The following is a 21,287-nucleotide window of genomic DNA, read 5'->3' as shown; positions in this document are numbered from 1 at the left end:
CAGACAAACACCAGTGTACACCTTCCTGTTCATTTACCTCTTGTCAATCAGCCGATGCTGTGGTGGATTTGTGCTTGTCCCTTTTTGTTTTCTGCTTTCTCTCATGCACAGGCTTAAAAATGTTTTAAATTTTTAAAAAAAGGTTTCCATATACAAGTGTTTGAGTATGCCTTAAACATTTACCTTTGGGCCCAGCTTTCTGGGTGCAAATTCCTCTCGATGGCAGCATTTTCCGCAGGCAATCCAAATGCATCCCACCCCATGGGGTTGATAACCTGGTATAACAGAACAAAGAGGAAATGACAGGGAAAACATGAAAATGGGTTTATAAAAAGGGATGCTTTCCTTCTTCTACCTTCTTCTCTTCCGCCTGACTCAACAGGCTGCCTTCTTCACATGGTCTCTGAGAATGGGGGGGGGGGGGCACATTTGTCATGATCCCTCCTTTCTTTGCCTATCACCATTTTTTTCATTTTTAACAGAGCCCTGTTAACAGGGATTCAGGAGTCTGGTCTGAAGGAAATTTTCAAAGCACATGTGCACTGAAGAATAAAGAATATGTTCCAGGTACAGATGCAGAACTTCTACCAATCATCCCATTAGCCTGAGACCGTCTTCAGAACTGGACAGTGAGGGGGCAGTAAAGGGTTAAGAGTGATAACCAGAAGGCTTCACATAAAGCCTTACAAATTCACATATGAAAAAAGGTTGGCCAAAAAGGAAGGCTAGAAGCCGGGCGGTGGTGGCGCACGCCTTTAATCCCAGCACTCGGGAGGCAGAGGCAGGCGGATCTCTGTGAGTTCGAGGCCAGCCTGGTCTACAAAGTGAGTTCCAGGACAGCATCCAAAGCCACAGAGAAACCCTGTCTCGAAAAACCAAAAAAAAAATAAAAAAATAAAAAGGAAGGCTAGAGCACTACCCCCCTAACTAAAACCAATCGCTGGCTCAAAAGAGGTACTCCAGAGTAAACTATGGCTAATTAAAAAACCAAAACAAACAAACAAAAAAAAAAACCCGAAACAGGGCTGCGAAATGAGATAGCATGGTGATTAATGTGCTTGCCAACTAAGTAAGAGAATGGGAGTTTGGATTCCTGAGATGCACATAAATGCCAGTGATCATGGCAGCTCACCTTTAATTGCAGCTTCTGAAGGTGGAAAGGGAACCTTAGGAACAAGCTGGCAGGAGACCTAGCTTTGATTAAGACATCCACCTCAATAGATTTGCACACCTTTAACCCCAGCACTTGGGAAGCAGAGGCTGGCAGATCTCCATGAGTTCCAGAACACCATGGTCTATAGAGTGAGAGCATGTCTAACAATACCACCAAAACCCAGAGATGATGGGGGATGTCCTTCTGTATGCTGTAAATATGTTTCTCTTATTAGTTGATGAATAAAGCTGTTTCAGTCAATGGACAGGCAGGAGGTAGCCAGATAGAAGAGTAGGTGGGGTTACCAGACTAGGAGAATTCCGGAAAGAAGAACGGGGAGAGTGAGCTGCTAGAGCGATGCCTGAGCACTCTCTGATAAGCCAAGACCATGTGGAAATACATAGATTAATAGTTATGGGTTAATAATTAAGAGAGAGTCAGCCAGTAAGAAACCTGAGCCATCGGCCAAACAGTTTATAATTAATATAAGTCTCAGTGTGTTTATTTGGGACTAAACAGCTGTGGGATGCACGGGACAGAAACTTCCGGCTACATATGGTGCCCAAACGTTTGGCAAGAATTTCCATGTAAAACCTGACAAAAGCTTAAAAAGGGATTCTAAACACAATAGGACAGAATCAGGCTCGGCTTCTTGGTAGCAGTGTTTTCTCAGTAACTGGTGCTCGGCTAAACTTTGAGAGTCTGACACCAGTTGGTCTATTTTAGACATATTTAAGAACAGCACAATTAAAAAATGGTTTTTTGATAACAATTTACTCAGTTCCCTGAGTATAGCGGAGCTTGACATGTTTAAGCTTCTTTCACAGAGGAGATGGGTACTGTTGACTCAGAGATAGAGCCCAAGATTTAGGAATTCAGAGAATGACTGAGGTAAACACAATGCCTATGGGAGTAAGGACTGGCCTAAGATATCACAGAAGTCATTTAAGCTGTTGTAAGGTAGAAGTGACAGCACTCATAAGGATGGGTTTTGGTCCAGGATAAGTAAAGCATAAATTCTGGGGGATACAAGCAGAGGTCGGCTCAACAAATGGCTAGGGATCACCAGAGTATAAACTACATCCAGCCCCAGCATTCCAGGAAGACAGGCAAACATCTTCCTTTGAAGGAGGCCTGTGAATATAACTCTCTGGGCTTCCCGAGTGCTTATCTGTGTGCACAAGGACTTTTTGCTCTTGTGCACACAGTCCCCATACCCATAGCTCTTCTGGAGTAAACTGGAAACAGACTGCTTTTTTTTTTTGTCTTGACTGATGTTTTTCAAATTAAAAACAGTACAGCTGCAGCTGGAGAGAAGGCTCAGTGGTTAGAGCTGCTCTTCCAGAGGTTTGATTCCCAGCACCCACACATGGCAAGCTCACAACTGTTGTAACTCCAGTCCCAGGGCATCTGATGCCCTCTTCTGGTATCTGTGGGCACTGCATGTACATGGTGCACAGACATACATACATGCACATACAGGAGCATGTCGTTTCTATGGGACTAGAACCTGCTATACATAATATTTCATGACCTGCCCTCTTCTTTTAACATTATGTCATAGGCATCTGTACAAAATACAAAGCCAGTGATGCAGAGATCCTGAGTATGATGGGATCTCTCACAGCCCAGTTGTGCATGACCTAAGGCTTAGATGCTGGGTGTTTGAGTTTGTAAGAAAATGGACCTGGGACATTGGCGCTGAGCTTGTTGTCTCACACCAAAGAAGAGTAATGACACAGACTCTCGAGGGTGTACACAAGATGGAAGCAGGCTTTATTAAGAATTATAGAAAAATGGAGAAGAAGAGAGAGGGTGAAGTTTCCAAGACAGAAAAAACATTTCTTTGTCCAGGTTTTTATAGGGCAATGGTAGATACTGGACAAGACTGAGGTAGTCTCTATTCAGAATGGCTACTTCTCTGGGCTCTCATGGGTGAAGTCAAAGGACGGTCCACACACACACTCAGCATGTTCCCCTGGTCCAAACAGTAAGACAACCATCTGATGTTCATGCACAGCCCCCCAGTTAAGGTTGGTTGAGGGCCCTTCTGTTCACCTCTGATTCTGGCTCATTGGCCATGACTGTATGCTGTCAGCTATTTGGCTAGGGTTACTTCCTTCCCATATGCAGGTGTCTTGCTAACTGCTAAACATGCCGAGTACCCAGGCTTTGTTAGTCAACCTTTAGGGTGTCCCACGTGCTGTTAATTATAAGGAGCTCTCTTCCTTCTCACAGCTACCAAGAAGCAGCTGCAACAGTCTTGGTTATTGCCTTGTCTACAGTACAGTCTGAGGTCTCTCTCCAGAAACTGGGCTGGCATGTTATAAGTCATCCTTACTACATCTCTCAGAAGATTATAATTAGCTACACTAAAGCAAGAATATGCAACAGGCAACAGAACCTAGCATGCATCTCCCAAAGGGGAAAGGTCTTTTGGAAGCTAGTCAGCTAACCTGTTATCACTGGCCTTGTTTCTTAGAGCCTAATTGTCTCTTATGGTCCACTTGGACGTCTCAAGTATCTTTGTCTCTATTTTTAGTGCTCCTGGCTTCATTTTTTACCTTAACACACCCACTCCCACAGTAGCAGATATGTATGGGAGATGTAGTTTTCACCACAGGTCCTTTTCCCTTTCTGCCTACTATAAGCTAACTCCTGTCTCAGCATGATGTGTACAAATCTGTATAAGCAAAATTCTAACATTTGCTGAGTAAATCTATTCTGTTCGGCTTCGGGAGCCTGATTAGACAAACCCCAACCCAGCTGGGACATGAGGTCTCTTTCCTTCCATGAAACATGGGGTATCCCACTCTCCTAAAAGCATATCCCCATCTCAGTAACTGCTTCTCCTTGAGCATCACGCAGCCCTGGTATGGATGGGCAGTTTCAAAACCCTTCCCTGATTGAGAAGGGTGCTTGGTTTTGGACCCTTCCCTGCACTTTTCTGGAGCTGGAATGGCTACTGCAGTGGTGGGGACTCTTCTCACAAGGATTCCCGGGGGTGGGACAGCCTGGTGGTGACATCCGAGAAAGCAGAATGAGAGCTGGAGCAGGTCTGGACGCAGAGGAGCCTCAAGCGCCCCGTCCTAATACCCAGGGTGCCTAGGCTCCTGCAACATTTCCTTGAAGCTGTGAGTTTTGCCAGGATCTGCAAAAACAAAACCTCCCTTTTGGCTGAATCTGGCCTGAGTTAGGCTTCAGTCCCCCAGGAGCCAGGAAGCCCCATTAAACAAGCATCCTTGGCACACAGGATTCCTGCTCTGGAATACTGCTCTATCCACAGAAGACCCAAACACAATCCATGTTTGCTTTTTTCTTTTTCCTTTTTTCTCTTTTCAGGAACTAAAGAGCCCTGTTCTGGGTTATCCAGGAGTTCTTCCATACTGCCAGGCCTGCACATGAGTTCTGTGTGTGCTGCTCTGAATTCTCCCAGGTGGCTTCCTTGGAAGAACAGGGTGGCTATTGTGTAACTGTTCTGCAGAAAAGGGAACTTAATCATCACTTGGAGTCTTTGTCAGCACCACCAATGGCACCGGTCCAATGTTTCTGCCCATTAATATTCTGTTAGGTCTTATTTGGGTTTTTAGATAAAGCCAATACAGGAAGAGACTGTCATACAACACACACACACACAGAGTTTAGATTTATATAACAAACTTATTCATTTCTATTTGCATTTTCAGATAGAATTAACACGAGAGGATATTCTTAGATCACATGTTATCCAAGCTGTCTATGAGCATAAAGTCAGAAAAATCTTAAACTTCATTAATATTTCAAATTCTTCATAAAAATTAACAAACTCTGGGAAGTCTTTCCCACAACTCAAAGTCAGGACTATTCCTTCTAACATCCACCAGGTCACTGAACTAAACGGCCCTGCAAGCCAAATCTTAACGCAGGAAGGTTCCCTGTCCATAAGCCCTGGGGGCCACAGGCAGAGCCCTTGCTGTAGGAGGTCTCACTTCCAATGTGGGAGAGACAGAGAGTAAAGACCTAAGCACCATTGCAATACACCCATGCACCCATCCTTCTGGCAGCAGACTGTATCCTAGCAGATGGCATGCATCTGTAATTCCAGCATTCAGGAAGCTCACACGGGATCATGAGTTCAAGGTAACCTGGGTTACACAGTAAGACCCTGCTTCAAAAACAGAACAAAACCCAGCTATCATGTGGAACCCACATTCTGGGCACTTGATCTTATCTCTGGGCTTTGTGTGGTAGAAGGCATGCTTAGAATGTGCAAAGGTAGAGATTTAATCCCAAACACCACAAAGCACAAAAGGTAGCTATTGTTTCTTACCCTTGGTGTCTCTGTGCCAAGATTGTCCAAACCATTCACTAAGAGAACTTACACTCTTCTGGTTAGTTTTGTTTTCAATTTTAAAATCTATTTCTATGTACATTGGTGTGAGGGTTTCGGATCCTCTGGAACTGGAGTTACAAATAGTTGTGAGCTGCCATGTGGGTGCTAGGAATAGAACCCGGGTCCTCTGGAAGAGCAGTCAGTGTTCATAACCACTGAGCAATCTCTCCAGCTCCTCTTCTGATTAGTTTTTTTTTTAAGATTTATTTATTCATTATGTATACAACATTCTGCCCCCCCCCATGTAAGCCTGCACACAAGAAGAGGGAACCAGATCTCATTACAGATGGCTGTGAACCACCATGTGGGTGCTGGGAATTGGACTCAGGTCCTCTGGAAGAGCAATCAGTGCTCTCTTAACCTCTGAGCCATCTCTCCAGCCCCCTGATTAGTTTTAAATTGACTTATCTCTCTTTATATCAATGAACTTCCACAGTTGAAGTAAGTTATTGCACCTATAGCTCACATGCCAATGTACCCTAAAGGAAAAAAAAAAAGAAGGCATCTGCATTTATATGCTAGGGTCCAGCTGGGCATGGTGGTACACACCTATAATCCAACTACCTGGAAAGCTGAAGTACTGAGAGTGTGAGACGAACCTGGGCAACATAACAAGGCCCCTTCTTAAAATAATGTAATCTGTAGCAGACCCTGAGCATTCCTGATTTCCTAGGCTAACCTCTTTTTATTTTCTAAGCTAACCTCTTCTTGGGTGTGAATGCTTCCTATAGCTTCATATTTCTAGATATTTGATCTATTTTCATGAACCTACTTTTAAATATCCATCATGTCAATTTCGGAACAGTGGGTATGTGACATCATGGAAGGGGGCAGAAGGTAAAACTGATAATTTTAACGTAATAAATGTAAAAATATTCAGAGGTTGAATCAAGAAGTCCCAGTTACTTAAATTAAAAATCAGTACACTTCAGCCAGGCAGTGGCAGGCATAAGCAGGTGGATCTCTGAGTTTGAGGCCAACCTGAGTCTACAGATAGGACAGCCAGGGCTACACAGAGAAATCCTGTCTTGGGAGGAAAAAAAAAAAAAAAGAGAGAGAGAGAAGAGGAAGAAGCAGACAAAATCAGTACATTTCAAAATTTGAAAAGCCATATTCTCTATCTAGTTGTTACAATAAATACTCTAAGTATGTAAGTTGGATGAGAAGCTACAAAGACAGTGAAACCACCCCAAAATTCAGAAAGGCAGGATAGCATCACTAGCTCAGACCTGACAGAGACACCACAGCCACCTAGAACCCAAGAGACAGAGGCAGCAGTGGGCAGGGCCCAAGACTGATAGGAGAGCAGGCGTGAAAATGTATGTGCTCATCTTACCAGATGGAACCAGTGGGCAGTGGCTGAGGCAAGAGCCAGGGAGGAGATTCCCTGGTTTCTCCATGTACCTGCCCTCCAATCCTACCTAGACATCCTATGCCTCAAATACAGCCACAGTAAGAGGGAGGACTCATGATCACCACCACCACCACCACCACCTCCCCCCCCCACCCCGCAGCAGTCAGTGTAAGGACTCATGATGTGCCCCTCCCCACCAGCAGCCAGAGTAAGGACTCATGATGTCCCTGCCCAGGAGTCAGTGTTTGCTGGGGGTGGATGGCAGAGACATCATGAGTATGGCAGAGACATACTGATTTTCTTCAGCAGGAATAGCTACTGGTAAGTAACCCTAATTAAACTCACTGGGTCACAAAGCCAAACAATCACAACCAGCCAGGCAGCTGACCCCACAGCTCAAGAAACACAGCTTAATGCAAAGCAAGCAGGGTTGGAGCTGTGTAGGAGCACATCTCTCGTGAAGTCTCAGCGAGGAGTCAGAGTGGATACTCTCCTGGAAGATGGGCCACCCTCATGTGAGTTCTCAGAAGGCATCATGGCACACGGAACATCTCCATGTGAGGTCCCAGCGGGAGTCAGACTACCTAGTAGCATAGCAGAACAGAAGCCACTAGCCCAGAATATAGTTATATGTAAGTCAGAGCTCTGCAAGTCAGACCAGAGCTGGAGGGAGAGTGAGGACTGGGAGCTGGGTCTGGGCTAGCATCTGGTCCTGCAGACCTGAGAACCTGGACATTTTAGCATTGGCAGGAGGGCTGGAGGCACACTGACTCAGCAAAAGGGACATGGGGCTGAGGGAGTTGATGATGCAAGCCTTATCTATGCTGTATTTCTTTTACAAAAGAGGCAAAGTGGAAATTTATGTACAATTTAAAAATACTTTAAGAAAAGGGTAGGGGACAAGCAATGGGTCATTTGTCCTTCTAACACAGGAAGCGAGAGTGAGCTGAGCAGAGAGAGGTTTGGAGGTGGGCAAGAAGGACCCAGGCATCTGGTCCCCAGCCACCGCAGACAGGAGCACACCTCTAGAACAGGGCCAGCCAGAGGCAGCAAAGGCCAGCTTCTCCCCCATAAAACAAAGCTCCATATTTGAAACCAACTCAGCTTCAGATGTAGGCACCATGGTTACTGTTTCACAAAGAAATGCTATTTTCAGTGTCTTGGCTTCTCTGGAGTGGATTCAGCACTCTAGTTCCAAGAAATGAAACATGTAGTGTTTAATTTCATTTAGCCAGTGTAATAAGCAACCAGTATTACATATCGGATGTAAAAAAAAAAATCAAGTGACTACTTCAGGGTAAGAAAACACAGTGGTAGCACCTGTACCCAAGGGGACGCAGAAGAACCTGTCTTCATGCACTTTCCAATCAGGGTGCCAGGCTGACGCCTTCTCTTCTTCAAACCACACCCGAGAACGTACGTCTGGAAATCCACCACCTACCCCCTGATGCCACAGGGATTTGAAAGTCTGGAACTAAATGCCACACCGTGCACTCTGGGCACATCACAGACACTCATCGACCAACTGGAAACTGAGGAGACATCCGCAGCCACTTGTTTGCTGAGAATGTCCCTGGCACCTAGCCTTTGCAGGTGGTCGCACAGTGATTATACAGCTGTTAAGACACTGAGCCCCAACCTCTTACACTTGGACAAAGCTATGGGTTTTCTGCCTGTGACTAATTAGTCCAAGCCCAGTGCTGCAAGGGTAATGAGAACTCTGATCCTTCCTTCCATCACCCTACTCCTGGACCAGAAGGTACTGGGGACACCAGCTGAGGTGGGAGGCAGAAAATTTATTTTCCAGCCATCTGTGCATATAATATATGAAAACACAACAAAAGCACCATATGGAGCTAAGCTTTAAGTATGTCATCAGGCATCCTTTGAGTTTAAGGAGCAACCACCCAAGTGGCAGCACAGCCTTTTCTGACTGCAGAAAAAGAAGAATTTAATTCTGGCTTCAAATGGCCCTACTCAAACATGCAAGTCTCAGAATTGCTTTACAGTAGCCACTGAAACTACGTTACACTTTTTTGTTTGTTTGTCTTTTGAGACAGTCTCACATGGTCCAGGCTGGCTTTGCTTTCTTGTCCCTCCTGCCTCCTCCTAACTTCTGGAATTTCTGAGGTGTGCACCACACATGGATGCACTACACGTCTGAAGGGTTTTCTTGCTCATCACCTCTGGATAAAGCAGCATCATCACTGCTCTGATTTACCTCCCCCAAACCACCCAATACTCACTCATCCAATCTACATGTCTATGGTTAAGGTCAGCTGCTAAAGACCTTTGGCTTTCTTTCTCACGTCAGTGTGACTTGGTATCAAGCCCAGACAGTCATATCCATTGGGCTCACCAGAGGTGCCACCCATCCATCATGTGCGGTACCAGGTTCCGCTACCTAGACTGCTGTTTCAAAATGTGGACATGCCCCATCCTACCACCACCCCCAGCAAACTCAAGAGAAAACTGCTGTCTTCAAGTGCTGCAGCGGTGGGAAAAGCTTCATGTTTTGGCTCAAATTTGGGGATCCACTGTTTCCCTGATGGCTTTCAAATGCTTGTTTAAAGTTTTTACTACTATTGTGAGGGTGCAGGACACACACCACAGAGTATATTTGGAGGTCACGGGACTACTTTATTAAGTTGATTCTCACTTTCCACCTTCATGTGTGTTCTGAAGATTAAACTGAGGACATCAGGCTTATTTGCAAAGTGCCTTTATCTGGTTGTCAAACGTCTATTTTTCACACTCAGTGATAATCTTAAAAGACTGCTATGCCAGGGGTACTATGATTGTCTGCATTCCCACCGAATGTAAAGGTCATGAATCAGATCAGGACATGGCAGGAACACACTGCTTTTATTTGATGCTGTTTGGTTTGTTTAATTTGAGGCAAGATCTCACGATATTACTTATATTGGCCTCAAAACTAATGTTCCTCCTGCTGGTGGCTCCCCAGCACTGTGATTATAGGTGTGCACCACTATGTCTGGAAACAAAGGACATTGTAAGTTGTAAAGTGTAAAAAAAAAAAAAAAGGTGTATTCCAAGTAGCCATTAAACCAGTGAAATGCTACTAACAAAGGGAGTTACAGAGTCCTTCTCTGTCCCCAAGAAATTAAAATAGTATTGAGCAGATGACAGTAACACAGAGAACCGTGAATTTAGGCGGGGTTGTCTATGGTTCTGCCCATAGCTACTGATAAATGTGAGTTACAGAATTGAAGGCCAGTTTACAGTGCAAGGAAAATTAAGTGAACCTTGAAGAATAATAAGGACTTATAGGAGAGACTGAGAAGTACTTAAGAAGGAGACACCTGGGTGAAAACCACAAAGGTGAGAACAAAGATATTCACTATGAAAAAACTATGTACATCATTAAGGACTGTGGATGCAGGAGGCTTGGGCTAGCAGGCCAGAAAAAATATATCATTATAAATGGACTGGAGATGGCTCAGTGGCTAAGTACACCCATGTGGTGGCTAATAATCATCTATAAGTCCAGTCCCAGAGGATCTGTCACCCTCTTCTGGCATTCCTGGGCACCAGGCAAGCACATGGTGTACAGACACACATGTAGGAAGAACACCCATACACAGAAAATGAAACAAATGAAAACATCTAAATTATTATAAAAAGAAAACTGAGATGCAGAATAACTTGGGACTTAAACATATCTATTGTAGCGTGCAGGTTACAGTTTAAGGGTCCTAGATTAGCGCTGGAGGTCATACAGGCTAGCTGGACACTGGCACAGGTACAGAAAGACTATCCTGCTATCTGGTGTAGGAAAAATGTCAAGACTTGAAATCTGGGCCTAAGTAATCACTTCCCAATCAAGGGAATCACTGTCTTCTAAGAAGGGTGATGTGCCCAAGTCCTCACACCCTGGGCTGCAACAACCCTGAGCCTCATACCAGTGCCTTTCACCCAGGCACAGGAAAAGGGGGGCAGCTCACAGTGCAATAAGTGTGTGTGCATATATATATATAAATATATGTGAGTGTGTACATATATATGAACATATATATGTGTGTGTGTATGTATGTGTGTATATATATATGAATGTGTGTGTGTGTGTGTGTGTGTGTGTGTGTGTGTGTGTGTGTGTGTGTGTGTGTGTGTGTGTACACGTTCATTCAGTCAGTTCTGTTCCTGTTCCCCTAAAGAACCCTGGCTAATACACTGACATTTAGTAACAAGTAACAGTTTCAAATCCAAGGCCCAGACTCAACCAGTGAGTAAACAAACAGAAGGAATCCCTGGCAGCCATGAGCAGCAGCAGCTCCACCGGAGCAGCCCTGCAGCCTGCACCCAGCAGAAGACTGCAGGGACTCCTTGATTAAATGGAGCTGAATCACTTTTCTGAGCAGCTCACAGCAAATCAATCAGTATAAATCATAATTACAGCTATCACTTATTAAGGGATGTATTATGCACCAGACACGTGGCATACTGCACTACCTAATCTGACCTCATAGAAACCTGAGAAGAAATCAATCAGACTCAGCCAGACTCAGTCTCAGTCTCAGTCTCTCTCCCTCTCTCTCTCTCTCTCTCTCTCTCTCTCTCTCTCTCTCTCTCTCTCTCTCTCTCTCTCTCTCTCTCTCTCTCTCTCTCTCTCTCTCTCTCTCTCTCTCTCTCCTCTCTCTCTCTCTCCCTCTTGCTCCTTCCTCCTCCCTCCCTCCCTCCTTCCCTCCTTTCCTCTCCCTCTCTCTCCCTCCCTCCCTTCCTCCCTCCTTTTCTCTTCCCTGCATACCAACTCCAGGACCTAGGTGCTCACCTACAAGCTAGGTGAGTTCTCTGTTGCTATGTTAGATCCAAAGCCCTTCCTCTAGATCAAATGAGGGAAGTGGGAGTCAGAGACTCTAGGTGACTATGCAGGGTGCCCCAGTGAGGCAGTAGCAGAACAGGGGTCAAATCAATGTTGTCTGCTCTGCCTTTGGACTTCAGCTGTGGGAGCAGACAGCCCCCCTTTTCTTGGCCGTGGGCTGCCAGGAAGGTCCTGATTCCTCATATGCATCTTTCCTACCCAAGACCACTAGACTCCCACACACATCCCTTGAGTGACCTGTCTGCTGGCAGGCTTCCCTACAATCTGTCACCAATGATAAGCTTCTGCTTAAATGTTCCAGCTTAGGGACGTGCCTGCAGCCTGCACGCACTTCTCAAATTAAGGTGACTTAATTTTTAAAAGGACAAATATAGTTGAAAGTTAGTTACAGAATTACACTTTAAGGGTGTACAGAGGTATAGCAGACATTCCTAGCACGTAAAAGGTTCTGGGTTAGAGCCTTGGGAACAAAAGGGGAAAAAAAAAGATTGTACTTTAGGCAGAGAGCCAATTAATCCTATGTTGCTTTTTTCCTCTTTTCAAGATTTTAAATTTCACTTTATTTGTAAGTATATATATGAATATATGTATAACACCTGGTATAGGAACTAGTGGAGGCCAGAAATACCAGGTATCCTAGAACCGGAATTACAGTGAACCACATGAGTTCTGAGGACTGAACTCAGACCCTCTGCAAGAACAGTCAGTGCTCTGAACTGCTGAGCCATCTTTCCACCCTCTGTCCTGCCTCTTTTTAAGAAATACTGTAAAACCGCATCTCAGAAAAATATAATACAAACCTATGATTCGTGCTCAAGTGACAGACACATGAGAAAATGACCTCATTTTTATGGGCTACTTCTTCTGCCAACAAAAGATTCCCAACCAAATGTCTCAAGAGATATACTTAACCTTCCTAAAGGCCTAGGAAGTACAAGATGCCACCTGCATAGGGCCTGATAGGTTAATGAAAGCAATGGCCATAGGTTAATGAAAGCAATGGCCGACGGTGTACCAGCAAGTGTAACAACTGGCTCTCACATGAGAGAGTCCCAGTTTGGTGCCAGCCACAGGGGCGCATCCCTATAATCCCAGAATTCAGGAAGCAGAGACAGAAGATGGGAAAGTCAAGATTATCCTTGACTACCTAGCAAGTACGAAGTCAGCCTGGGTTATGGGAGACCCAGTGTCAAACAGGACATGTCTTGTGCTCATCTCTCCTTTCCTACTCTTGCACAGCCTAGGATCCCCTGCCTCTAGAGTGGTGCCAACAGCAGTGGGCAGGTCTCCCCCTCAATTAACATAACCAAGACAATCCCCACAGAGAAGCCCACAGGCCAGCCTGCCCTGGACAGTCACTCCCTGAGAATCATGAGAATCGGCTCCCCAGTGATTCTACATTGTGTCAAATTAACTAAAGCTAAACATCAGGGGTCAGAAGCTGAGAGCACTCACTGACCTTGCAGAGGACCTGAGTTTGGTGCTCCACATCCCCATCCATAACTCCAGGGCCTTCTCAGTCACCTGCACTCAGTGCATATACCAACAGACACATGGTTTAAAAATGAAGAAGAAAAGCCGGGCGGTGGTGGCGCACGCCTTTAATCCCAGCACTCGGGAGGCAGAGGCAGGTGGATCTCTGTGAGTTCGAGGCCAGGCTGGACTGACAGCCTCCAAAACAGAGAAACCCTGTCTCGTAAAAAAAAAAAAAAAAAAAAAAAAGAAGAAGAAACACTACCTGTACTGGGACTAGCCCACATCAGCCGAGGAAAGGGCATATCCTCTTTTCTCTTTTATGTTCCATTTGTCTTTCAAGACCAGTGTCAGGTGGCTCCTTTTTGGGCCAGTGACTTGGCTCAGCAAAATTAAAGATTCTTGCCACTAACCCTGAACTTGATCCCCAGTACCCACATGGGAGAAGAAAATGGACTTGGGCAGGCATGTGCCCTCTACCAACACATAGATGTAATAAAATAAGATGTTCCCTCTTTAGGGAATTCTTCCCCACTCCCCACAGTTATTACTCCCCCAGTATTTTTTCTTATAAAATTTTATTTTCCCACTATAAAATAAATGTTTTTATCAGAGAATATGAAAACATTCAATAACAGGGGGGAGGAGGAGAGACGGGGACCCAAAACTCTTGTGCTGTCCAAAATCACAATGTAGCCAAGGCTGGCCTTGAACTCCTGACTGTCCACCCCAACCTTTCAAGTGCAGGGATTACAAGGGTATGTTCACCACACACAGCTTCACAGTTTGGATCATGACTGTGCCCAAAGGCCCAAGTGTTAAAGGCCTTGTCCCCAGGGTGGTAGTACTGAACAACAGTGAGATCTTCAAGAAGTAAGGACTAGCTGGGCCCGGTGGCACAAGCTTCCCAGATACTCCAGAAGCTGGGACAGAAGGATTGTAAGTTCAAGGCCAGTCTGAGCAACTTAGTGAAACCCTGTCTCAAAATAAAATCAGGAAGAGGAGCTAAGGATGCGGTTAGTGGTAGAAGACTGGCCTGGAATGTGTGAGGCTCTGGGTTTGTTCCCCTGTTGCACTCACCAAGAGACAGGGTCTAATGGGAGAGGTCTCATTACGCTCTACAAGGAAATCCTGGGAACACCGACCCATCTCTATGGCTTCCTAGATTTGGGGTTAGCAGTTGTGCTCTGATGTGCTCTTCACCGTGGCTACCCAGTATCCTCAACAGGGGCCTAAGCACGCTGGGTACCTCTAATCATGCACTGCATCTGTAAGACCAGGGGTCATAACAAGCCTTCTTTCTCTTCTTGATAACCACCTCGGGTATTTGCGATGGAGGCGCAAAGCTGACCAGAATGCATCGCTTACCCATCTTTTGCAGCACTGGCTTCACTGCCCTGCACAGTGACTGCTTATGGGGGAGCTCCTCCTGAGAAGAGAGCAGTGCTACCCACACCTATTACTGCCTTCCCCAAGCCTACCCAGCATCCACCCCCAGCATAACTTGCACCTCGGAGCTGCTCCCAGTTCACCCAGATGCTTCACTACAAGGCTTCTCTGCACATAAGGAAACTGAGCTGCTCACGTTCACACTCAGAGCTGGCTCTCTTCGATGTCCTAAACACACATTACCACTCTCCTGTCGGGAGCAAGGCAGACCCTTGTCCTTACCTGCATGCCTCTCATTTTCTGGAACCGTGCAATGGTGTCACTGAGGGTGTAGACTCGTACATGGCCCATGTGCAGCTTGCCAGAAGGGTATGGGAACATGGAGAGCACGTAGAATTTGGGCTTTGATTTCTAGGAGAGAGTGACAAAGGATGATAAAAAGTATTACACACTTTCGGGAAACTGTGCATACATTAATATTTTAGCACTTTATTCAAGGTAATAATTTAACATTTTAACAACTTCCTTAAAGGAAAAAAAAACCCTCCAGGCAGTGGTGGCGTACACCTTTAATCACAGCACTCAAAAGGCAGAGGCAGGTGGATCTCTGTGAGTTCGAAGCTAGCCTGGTCTACAGAGTGAGTTCCAGGACAGTTTCACAGGATTGCTTTTCCAGAAGAGCCTCTAACACAGAGACCTCCATAACTAGTCTCTTCCCCAGGTCCCCTTGACTGCAACCACCTGAGTCCAGTGTTGATAACAGGGTCTCCAGGCATTAGATGGGTCCTGAAGTCTCTCCTGTGCACTGTGTCAGACCAGGCCCCAAAAGAATGGCTCTGGTCACAGAGCTGCCTGCTTATGGGAGATCTGAATTTTTTGGTGCTTGTGGAAAATTCTGCAATGCTGAGGACGAGCTGAGGCCCTCATACACACTAGGTGAGTGCTGTACTTCATGTACAACCACAAGGATTGTGTGTCATCTCTATACTCACCGTGCTGCCAGTCAATAGGAATGCAATAACTCTTTTTTTTTTTTTTTTTTTTTTTTTTTTTGGTTTTTACAAGACAGGGTTTCTCTGTATTGTTTTGGAGACTGTCGGTCCAGCCCGGCCTCGAACTCACAGAGATCCGCCGCCTCTGCCTCCCAAGTGCTGGGATTAAAGGCGTGCGCCACCAATGCCTGGCACAATAACTCTTAAATGAATGCTTGTTGGCCTTGGGGAAGCACCTTCTAATAAAGACACAGGCGTTCCCCCCAGCAGACTTTACGAATCATGTCCAGGTAACTGGAAGCTCCCCTAACCAAGCCTCAACTTCTGCCATGGGGCATCAGGTGGTCAATGAGGAGGGGCTATCTACTGTCACACTATTGCTAATTTCGGCCTTCTGGCTCTCCCTTTTTGGTCCCTACTTCTTCCAAGAGCTTTGGGAAACATCAAGGTTTTGCTTCTCCCAAAGCAATGAATATAAACACAGACAGAAATTCACAGCCCTTTCTGTGCATGTGTGGGAGGTAATGTTTTAAACGTTGTTGGCTAGTATTCGCAGGACTGGTGATGGACAGAACCTACTTACGCTGGTTAATACCAATTGAAGCTGGGCATGGTGGCACACACCTTTAATCCCAGCACTTGGGAGGCAAAGACAGGTGAGTTTCTGTGAGTTCAAGGCCAGCCTAGATCTACAGAGTGAGTTCCAGGACAGCCAGGGCTACACTGAGAACACCTGTCTCAAAAAACAAAACTAAAAAACCAACTATTAACCTGACAGGTTCTAGAATCACCAAGAGTAGCAAAATTAGGGCATGTTAGTCAATATGGTTAACGGAAGACCCAGCCTAAATGTGATTAGTACTGTTCCATGGGCTCAGGTCTTGAACTGGAAAGGAGAAAGACAGCAGTGCATTCATCTGTCTTTGCTTGCTTAATGCAGATACAATATGACCCACTGCCTTCCCCTCATCTAGACCGTACTCTCCAAAACTGGGAGCCAAAATGAACCCTTCCTTCAGTTGCTTCTGCCTGATATTTGACCACCACAACAAAAATAACACAACTTGAAACAGGGAAGCAGAACTAGAAATCAGAGTCCAGCAAGGTGTGCTCTGTTTGTTGGTTTACTTGGTTGGTTTCTGGAACAGAATTTTGCTATGTAGCACAGGCTGGCCTCAAACTTGCAGCAACCCTCCTGCCTCTGCCTCCAGAGTGCTGGGACTACAGGTGAACATCACCATGCCATGTCCAGCTTCTTGCTAAGTTCTAAACTTCAGCAAACGTTTTAAATCTTTAGCAAAACCACAAACAATAGCTAACCACCCTCCAACCTCCCCCCCCAAAAAAAACACAAAGCACAACTTTTCTCTGTCCTGTCCGTCCTCTAGAAATGAAAAAGGTAAGTAGGTAAGCAACACCACCTGGAGAAAGAAACACTTTTTAAAGTTTTTCTCAGAGTCTGGAGAACCACTAGAAGAATAATGATTTTAAATAAGCAGACTGGCAGGCAGGGAACAGAAGATCTCAAGAGTCAGGAGACCCTGAATAGAGCTCATGTGCACTTAGGGACTTCACTGCGTAAGAAGACTCGGTCAGCCCTGGGGTTTGGCTCCGGGACACAGTACTGACCTAGCCTGGACAAGCTCACGGACTTCATCCTTGACACCGGGGAGAAGAAAAGGCAAGTGACAGAAAATCCTTTCCCCTTGTGAACAAGTTCTTACGAAAAATGAAACAGCTCAGTTTCTACCGAGTGCAAAAATAAAACTGTCTCCATTACTGGACCCTTTCTCTACCTGCAATAGGTTAGACCCCATTTCTTTTCTTTGGGAATTCTGAGTACTACAGGAAAAGATGGTAATCACGTGGGGACTAGAGAGATGGCTTGGCAGTTAAGAGCACTGGCTGTTCTTACAGAGGACCTGAGTTCAATTCCCGACACCCACATGACAGATCACAGTTATCTGTAACTCCAGTCCAAGGAATCCGATATTCTCACACAGATTTGGATGCAGGCAAAATTATCAATGGGCATAGAGTAAAAGTAAATAAATCATTAAAAAAAAAAAAAAAAGACTGGCCGGGCGTTGGTGGTGCACGCCTTTAATCCCAGCACTTTGGAGGAAGAGGCAGGCGGATCTCTGTGAGTTCGAGGCCAGACTGGTCTACAGAGTGAGTTCCAGGACAACCTCCAAAAACAATACAGAGAAACCCTGTCTCGAAAAACCAGAAAAAAAAAAAAGAAAGAAAGAAAAGTAATTAAATCCTTTACATATACATTTGTAAGGCTTTTTGTTTTCTATGACAGGGTCTTGTTTTGTAGCCCAGGCTAGCCTCAGGCTTCTTGAGTGCTAGGACTGCAGGTCTGTGCCACACCTGGCCTATTTCTAGTTTTTTGACTGTCAAGTTATTATGTAAAGCAATTTTCTCTTATTATAATCACCCTATCTTCTTGTACTATTTATTATATCATATTATCAACCTTGCTCAAACATTTTCTACACACAACTTCTCCACATTTTTGTACACTTGTTCAATGAAGATTAAATTAATTAAATTAATGGCAACATCAAATAATTCATCACACACTAGCTGAACTCCAAACCTGAGTTCATAAGAGATATGCAGAAAAGCAATGCCACTGAGTCTTGATACTCATGAACATTTCTTTTTCTGCAGAAAATATATTCAGCCCACTGCCTGCCCCTGCCTTGTGCTTTTTTTTCTGTGTGAATTAAGTCATTTTCCTCTGTGACAATGACATGAGTTCTATCATCTGGAGGTGGAAAAGAGAGAAGAAATGACAGGAATTTGTGTTATAATTGAGCAGGAATCTGACTGAAAGGGGAATTTTCATAATTACATAAAAGTGCAGGGATTCAAGCCTTTGAGAGAAAGTAGGAACACCAGCAAGGGGAAGAGGATGGTTTCTAAAAGCCTGCCCCATGCTTCCATCAGACTGTGATTTAGAACATGACTCCTCTCTAAGGCTGTAACACTGTCCCCACAGGCATGCAGGGCCTCCAGTTCTGACCCTCACTTTGCTGTGAGATGTGAGGTCTCAGACAAAATCCCCGTGCCTTCCTAGGCTCAGTCTAGTCTCTATTGATGGCCGATACAGAGTGTTTGCAGACAGGAAAGCTCTGGGGCTTTCATGACTTTGTTAAATACTGTATCTTTCTTAACTCCGGATTGTCTTTCTACACAGTGTCAAAACCGCTTCCCAGGTGAATATGAACAGCTCCCACCCTCACAGCAGGAATGAGTGTGACTCAGAGAGTGTGGAGACAGGAAAAGGCGGGTCCAATACAGTGCGAACTGTAAGCACAACTCAACTATTCCTGGCCCCGCCTAATTAATCTGCAAACATCTCTACTGTTGGATTGCTACTATTACAAAGGGATAGTCAAGATAAAAAAAAAAAATAGGAAAGTCTTCTAGTGTTTTCTCTCATCCAATTATAACAGGAGACACAGAACATTCCAAAAAAATTAACGACAGCCAAATACATGACACCACTGAATTGGCCAGAGGGCTGGGACCAGAAGCCAAGGTCCCCTGACCCACTGAGATGCTGCAAGGCTCGACCCAACTTCAGATCACATCAAAGAACAGATCAGCCTCCCTCCTCAGACTGTGATGCTTGAGTAGCAGGCAGGTTGTAGGCCAAGTCTGCAGCAGAAAGGGGTAGACACTTCTCGCCTCATACAACCTCCTGATAGATTCCCAGGCCTCTTCTGTAATTTCACATGAGCCCTGTTAGATCCATGGGTGCCATCCTACCACACAAGGGCCAAAAAGGACCCAGTGCCTGCTAGTACTTCTGTTTAGTTCAGTTCCCCCCCTGATCAAAGTATCTCCGAATATCACTATGGGGGCTGTCTGCCACACAACCTCGTACAATACTAACACGGACACAAACACCACACTGGAAAGGTTTTTGCACCCTAACCTCACATCACCTCCTTTGCTCAACAATCCTGGGAAACAAGCGGGTGCTATTGTCACCCTCCGTTTTAGATGCAAAGAAACTCAGTAAATATAATTTATCCTAAATCAAGCAGTGTGAGCCCAGAGTCCCAAGTCCTTAGTTCCTCTTCTCTACTGATACGGTCTGAATGTGCAATATCCTGCACAGGACTGTGTGTCTGCACACTCGTTCCCAAGCTGGTGGTGCCATCAGGGGAAGTTGTAGAAGCTTCAGGAGGTAAACTGAGCCTGGCTGGAGGAAGTGGGTCACTAAGGTGAGCCTTGAGATCCCACTTCCAGTCTATTCTCTGTGAGCGGCTGCCTCACGTTCCTGCCAGACCGCCAGGCCTTCCCTGACATGCCATGATGAACTTTATTCCCTCAAAGTGCGAACCACAATGTTTAAGTTACATCTTGCCAGGGGTCTGGCAACAGCAACAAGGAAAGTAGCTGGCATTATCTGCCCTCTCAGAACACTCACGTCGGCTTCTGAAATTCTGGACGCCTGCTCTTTCATCCTCTGATGCCACCACTTCTCAACATCTTTTCTCGTCTGCAGTGTGTACTCCTTTGTCCACTTCCCTGTGGCACTGTAAATACTTCTGGCACACCCTGGAATTGTTCTTCTCTCCCACTGGATGACAGGTGGCCCGCAGATGAGCTGCCTTCTCAGAGGACAGCCATAAAAACGCAGCCTCTGACAAGCTGATGCCATTCTTCAGGAGAGAAGACCCTAAGAAACAGGAAAGAGGAACATGACATGCGCCACCCAGAACTCTCTCGGGGTTGGTCTTTCTGGTCAACACAGCCCAGCATTTACTGCCTGTTCATATGCTTTCTCTTCTTCCTTTGATAACCATTTCCTAACAAAACATTTTAGAAGCTCTGTTGAATTAGATACAAACTTTTTATTGGTGAACATAAAGGCAATCTGGGCCCTAAATACCAAAGATACAAAACTCTCACAGAAACAAAGGGAGTCTATCGCAAAGGCCAGTTGCTACAGAATTTGCAGGCAGCATGGGAGGTGGCTAAGCTCCTCCCCCCTGAGCCTATCTAGTCAATCAACCGCTGTGTGTGCGTCTGAACCCAAGACCTCTACGCACATCTTATCTTAGACTTGAGCTCAAGTATCAGAAGGGATCTCAGCAGAGGTCTCCCAGAAGGACCAGAGATTCTGAAGTTAGCATTTTTCATTATATTAGGTCCACACACTGTTCCAAGCACTACAGATATAGCAACAAAGAGTCCCAGGCTGAAAAGGCAGAATATGCACTTAATGTATGTGAAGATCTGGGTTCCATCCCTAGCAAACAAAAACAAAGGACCAAGTGCCTTCTTTCATAGCATCTAAACATACAGAGAAGCAGGTAAGACACCAATAAACAGGAGGTAGCATGCAGCGGTGTTGTCATATGTAACTCTTTGGATTTCAACACCGTGGGGTCCTGCAGTATAACCACCTGGGGTTCAAATCTGAACTCTGATACTTCACTGGCCTCCTCCTCAGATGAACAGCGCAAATGGCCTTGGTGGAGAACTTTCCTACTTTCTCCCTTTTCAGGGGCTGGGGTGAGATTCCATCAAACATTTAGGATACAGCACTGAACATCCAAAACTTTCTGCCTTCTTCTTGCATAAAATAGCAACAGAGAGGTAAAAAGACCTTCCAAAGACAAGAGAGACGAGGAAACCTGGCATTCCAAACTGGTGTCAATCATGTGATTCTCTCCGAATCCTTCCCA

The 21,287-nt window shown here is 45.3% G+C and overlaps 1 protein-coding gene across 3 annotated transcripts in view; it reads right to left on the bottom strand.

The window, feature by feature from the left end:
- Positions 1-21,287, bottom strand: part of Lars2 (leucyl-tRNA synthetase 2, mitochondrial) — a 140,791-nt gene that overhangs the window by 67,425 nt on the left and 52,079 nt on the right. For 2 of the 3 annotated variants that reach the window (XM_040739722.1, XM_040739721.1), the window contains exons 2-4: positions 20,024-20,275; positions 14,864-14,992; positions 184-275 (exon numbers count right to left, since the gene is read on the bottom strand). In XM_040739722.1, the coding sequence (XP_040595656.1) occupies positions 184-275; positions 14,864-14,992; positions 20,024-20,257 (455 nt within the window). In that variant the 5' untranslated portion in view covers positions 20,258-20,275. The remainder of the gene's footprint in view (positions 1-183; positions 276-14,863; positions 14,993-20,023; positions 20,276-21,287) is intronic. The other variant, XM_040739723.1, reaches the window with a different exon arrangement.

Source organism: Mesocricetus auratus, unplaced genomic scaffold (assembly GCF_017639785.1).
Source record: "Mesocricetus auratus isolate SY011 unplaced genomic scaffold, BCM_Maur_2.0 Super-Scaffold_100691, whole genome shotgun sequence".
Classification (NCBI taxonomy): Eukaryota; Metazoa; Chordata; class Mammalia; order Rodentia; family Cricetidae; genus Mesocricetus; species Mesocricetus auratus.
This window is presented reverse-complemented; position numbering and strand designations above follow the sequence as displayed.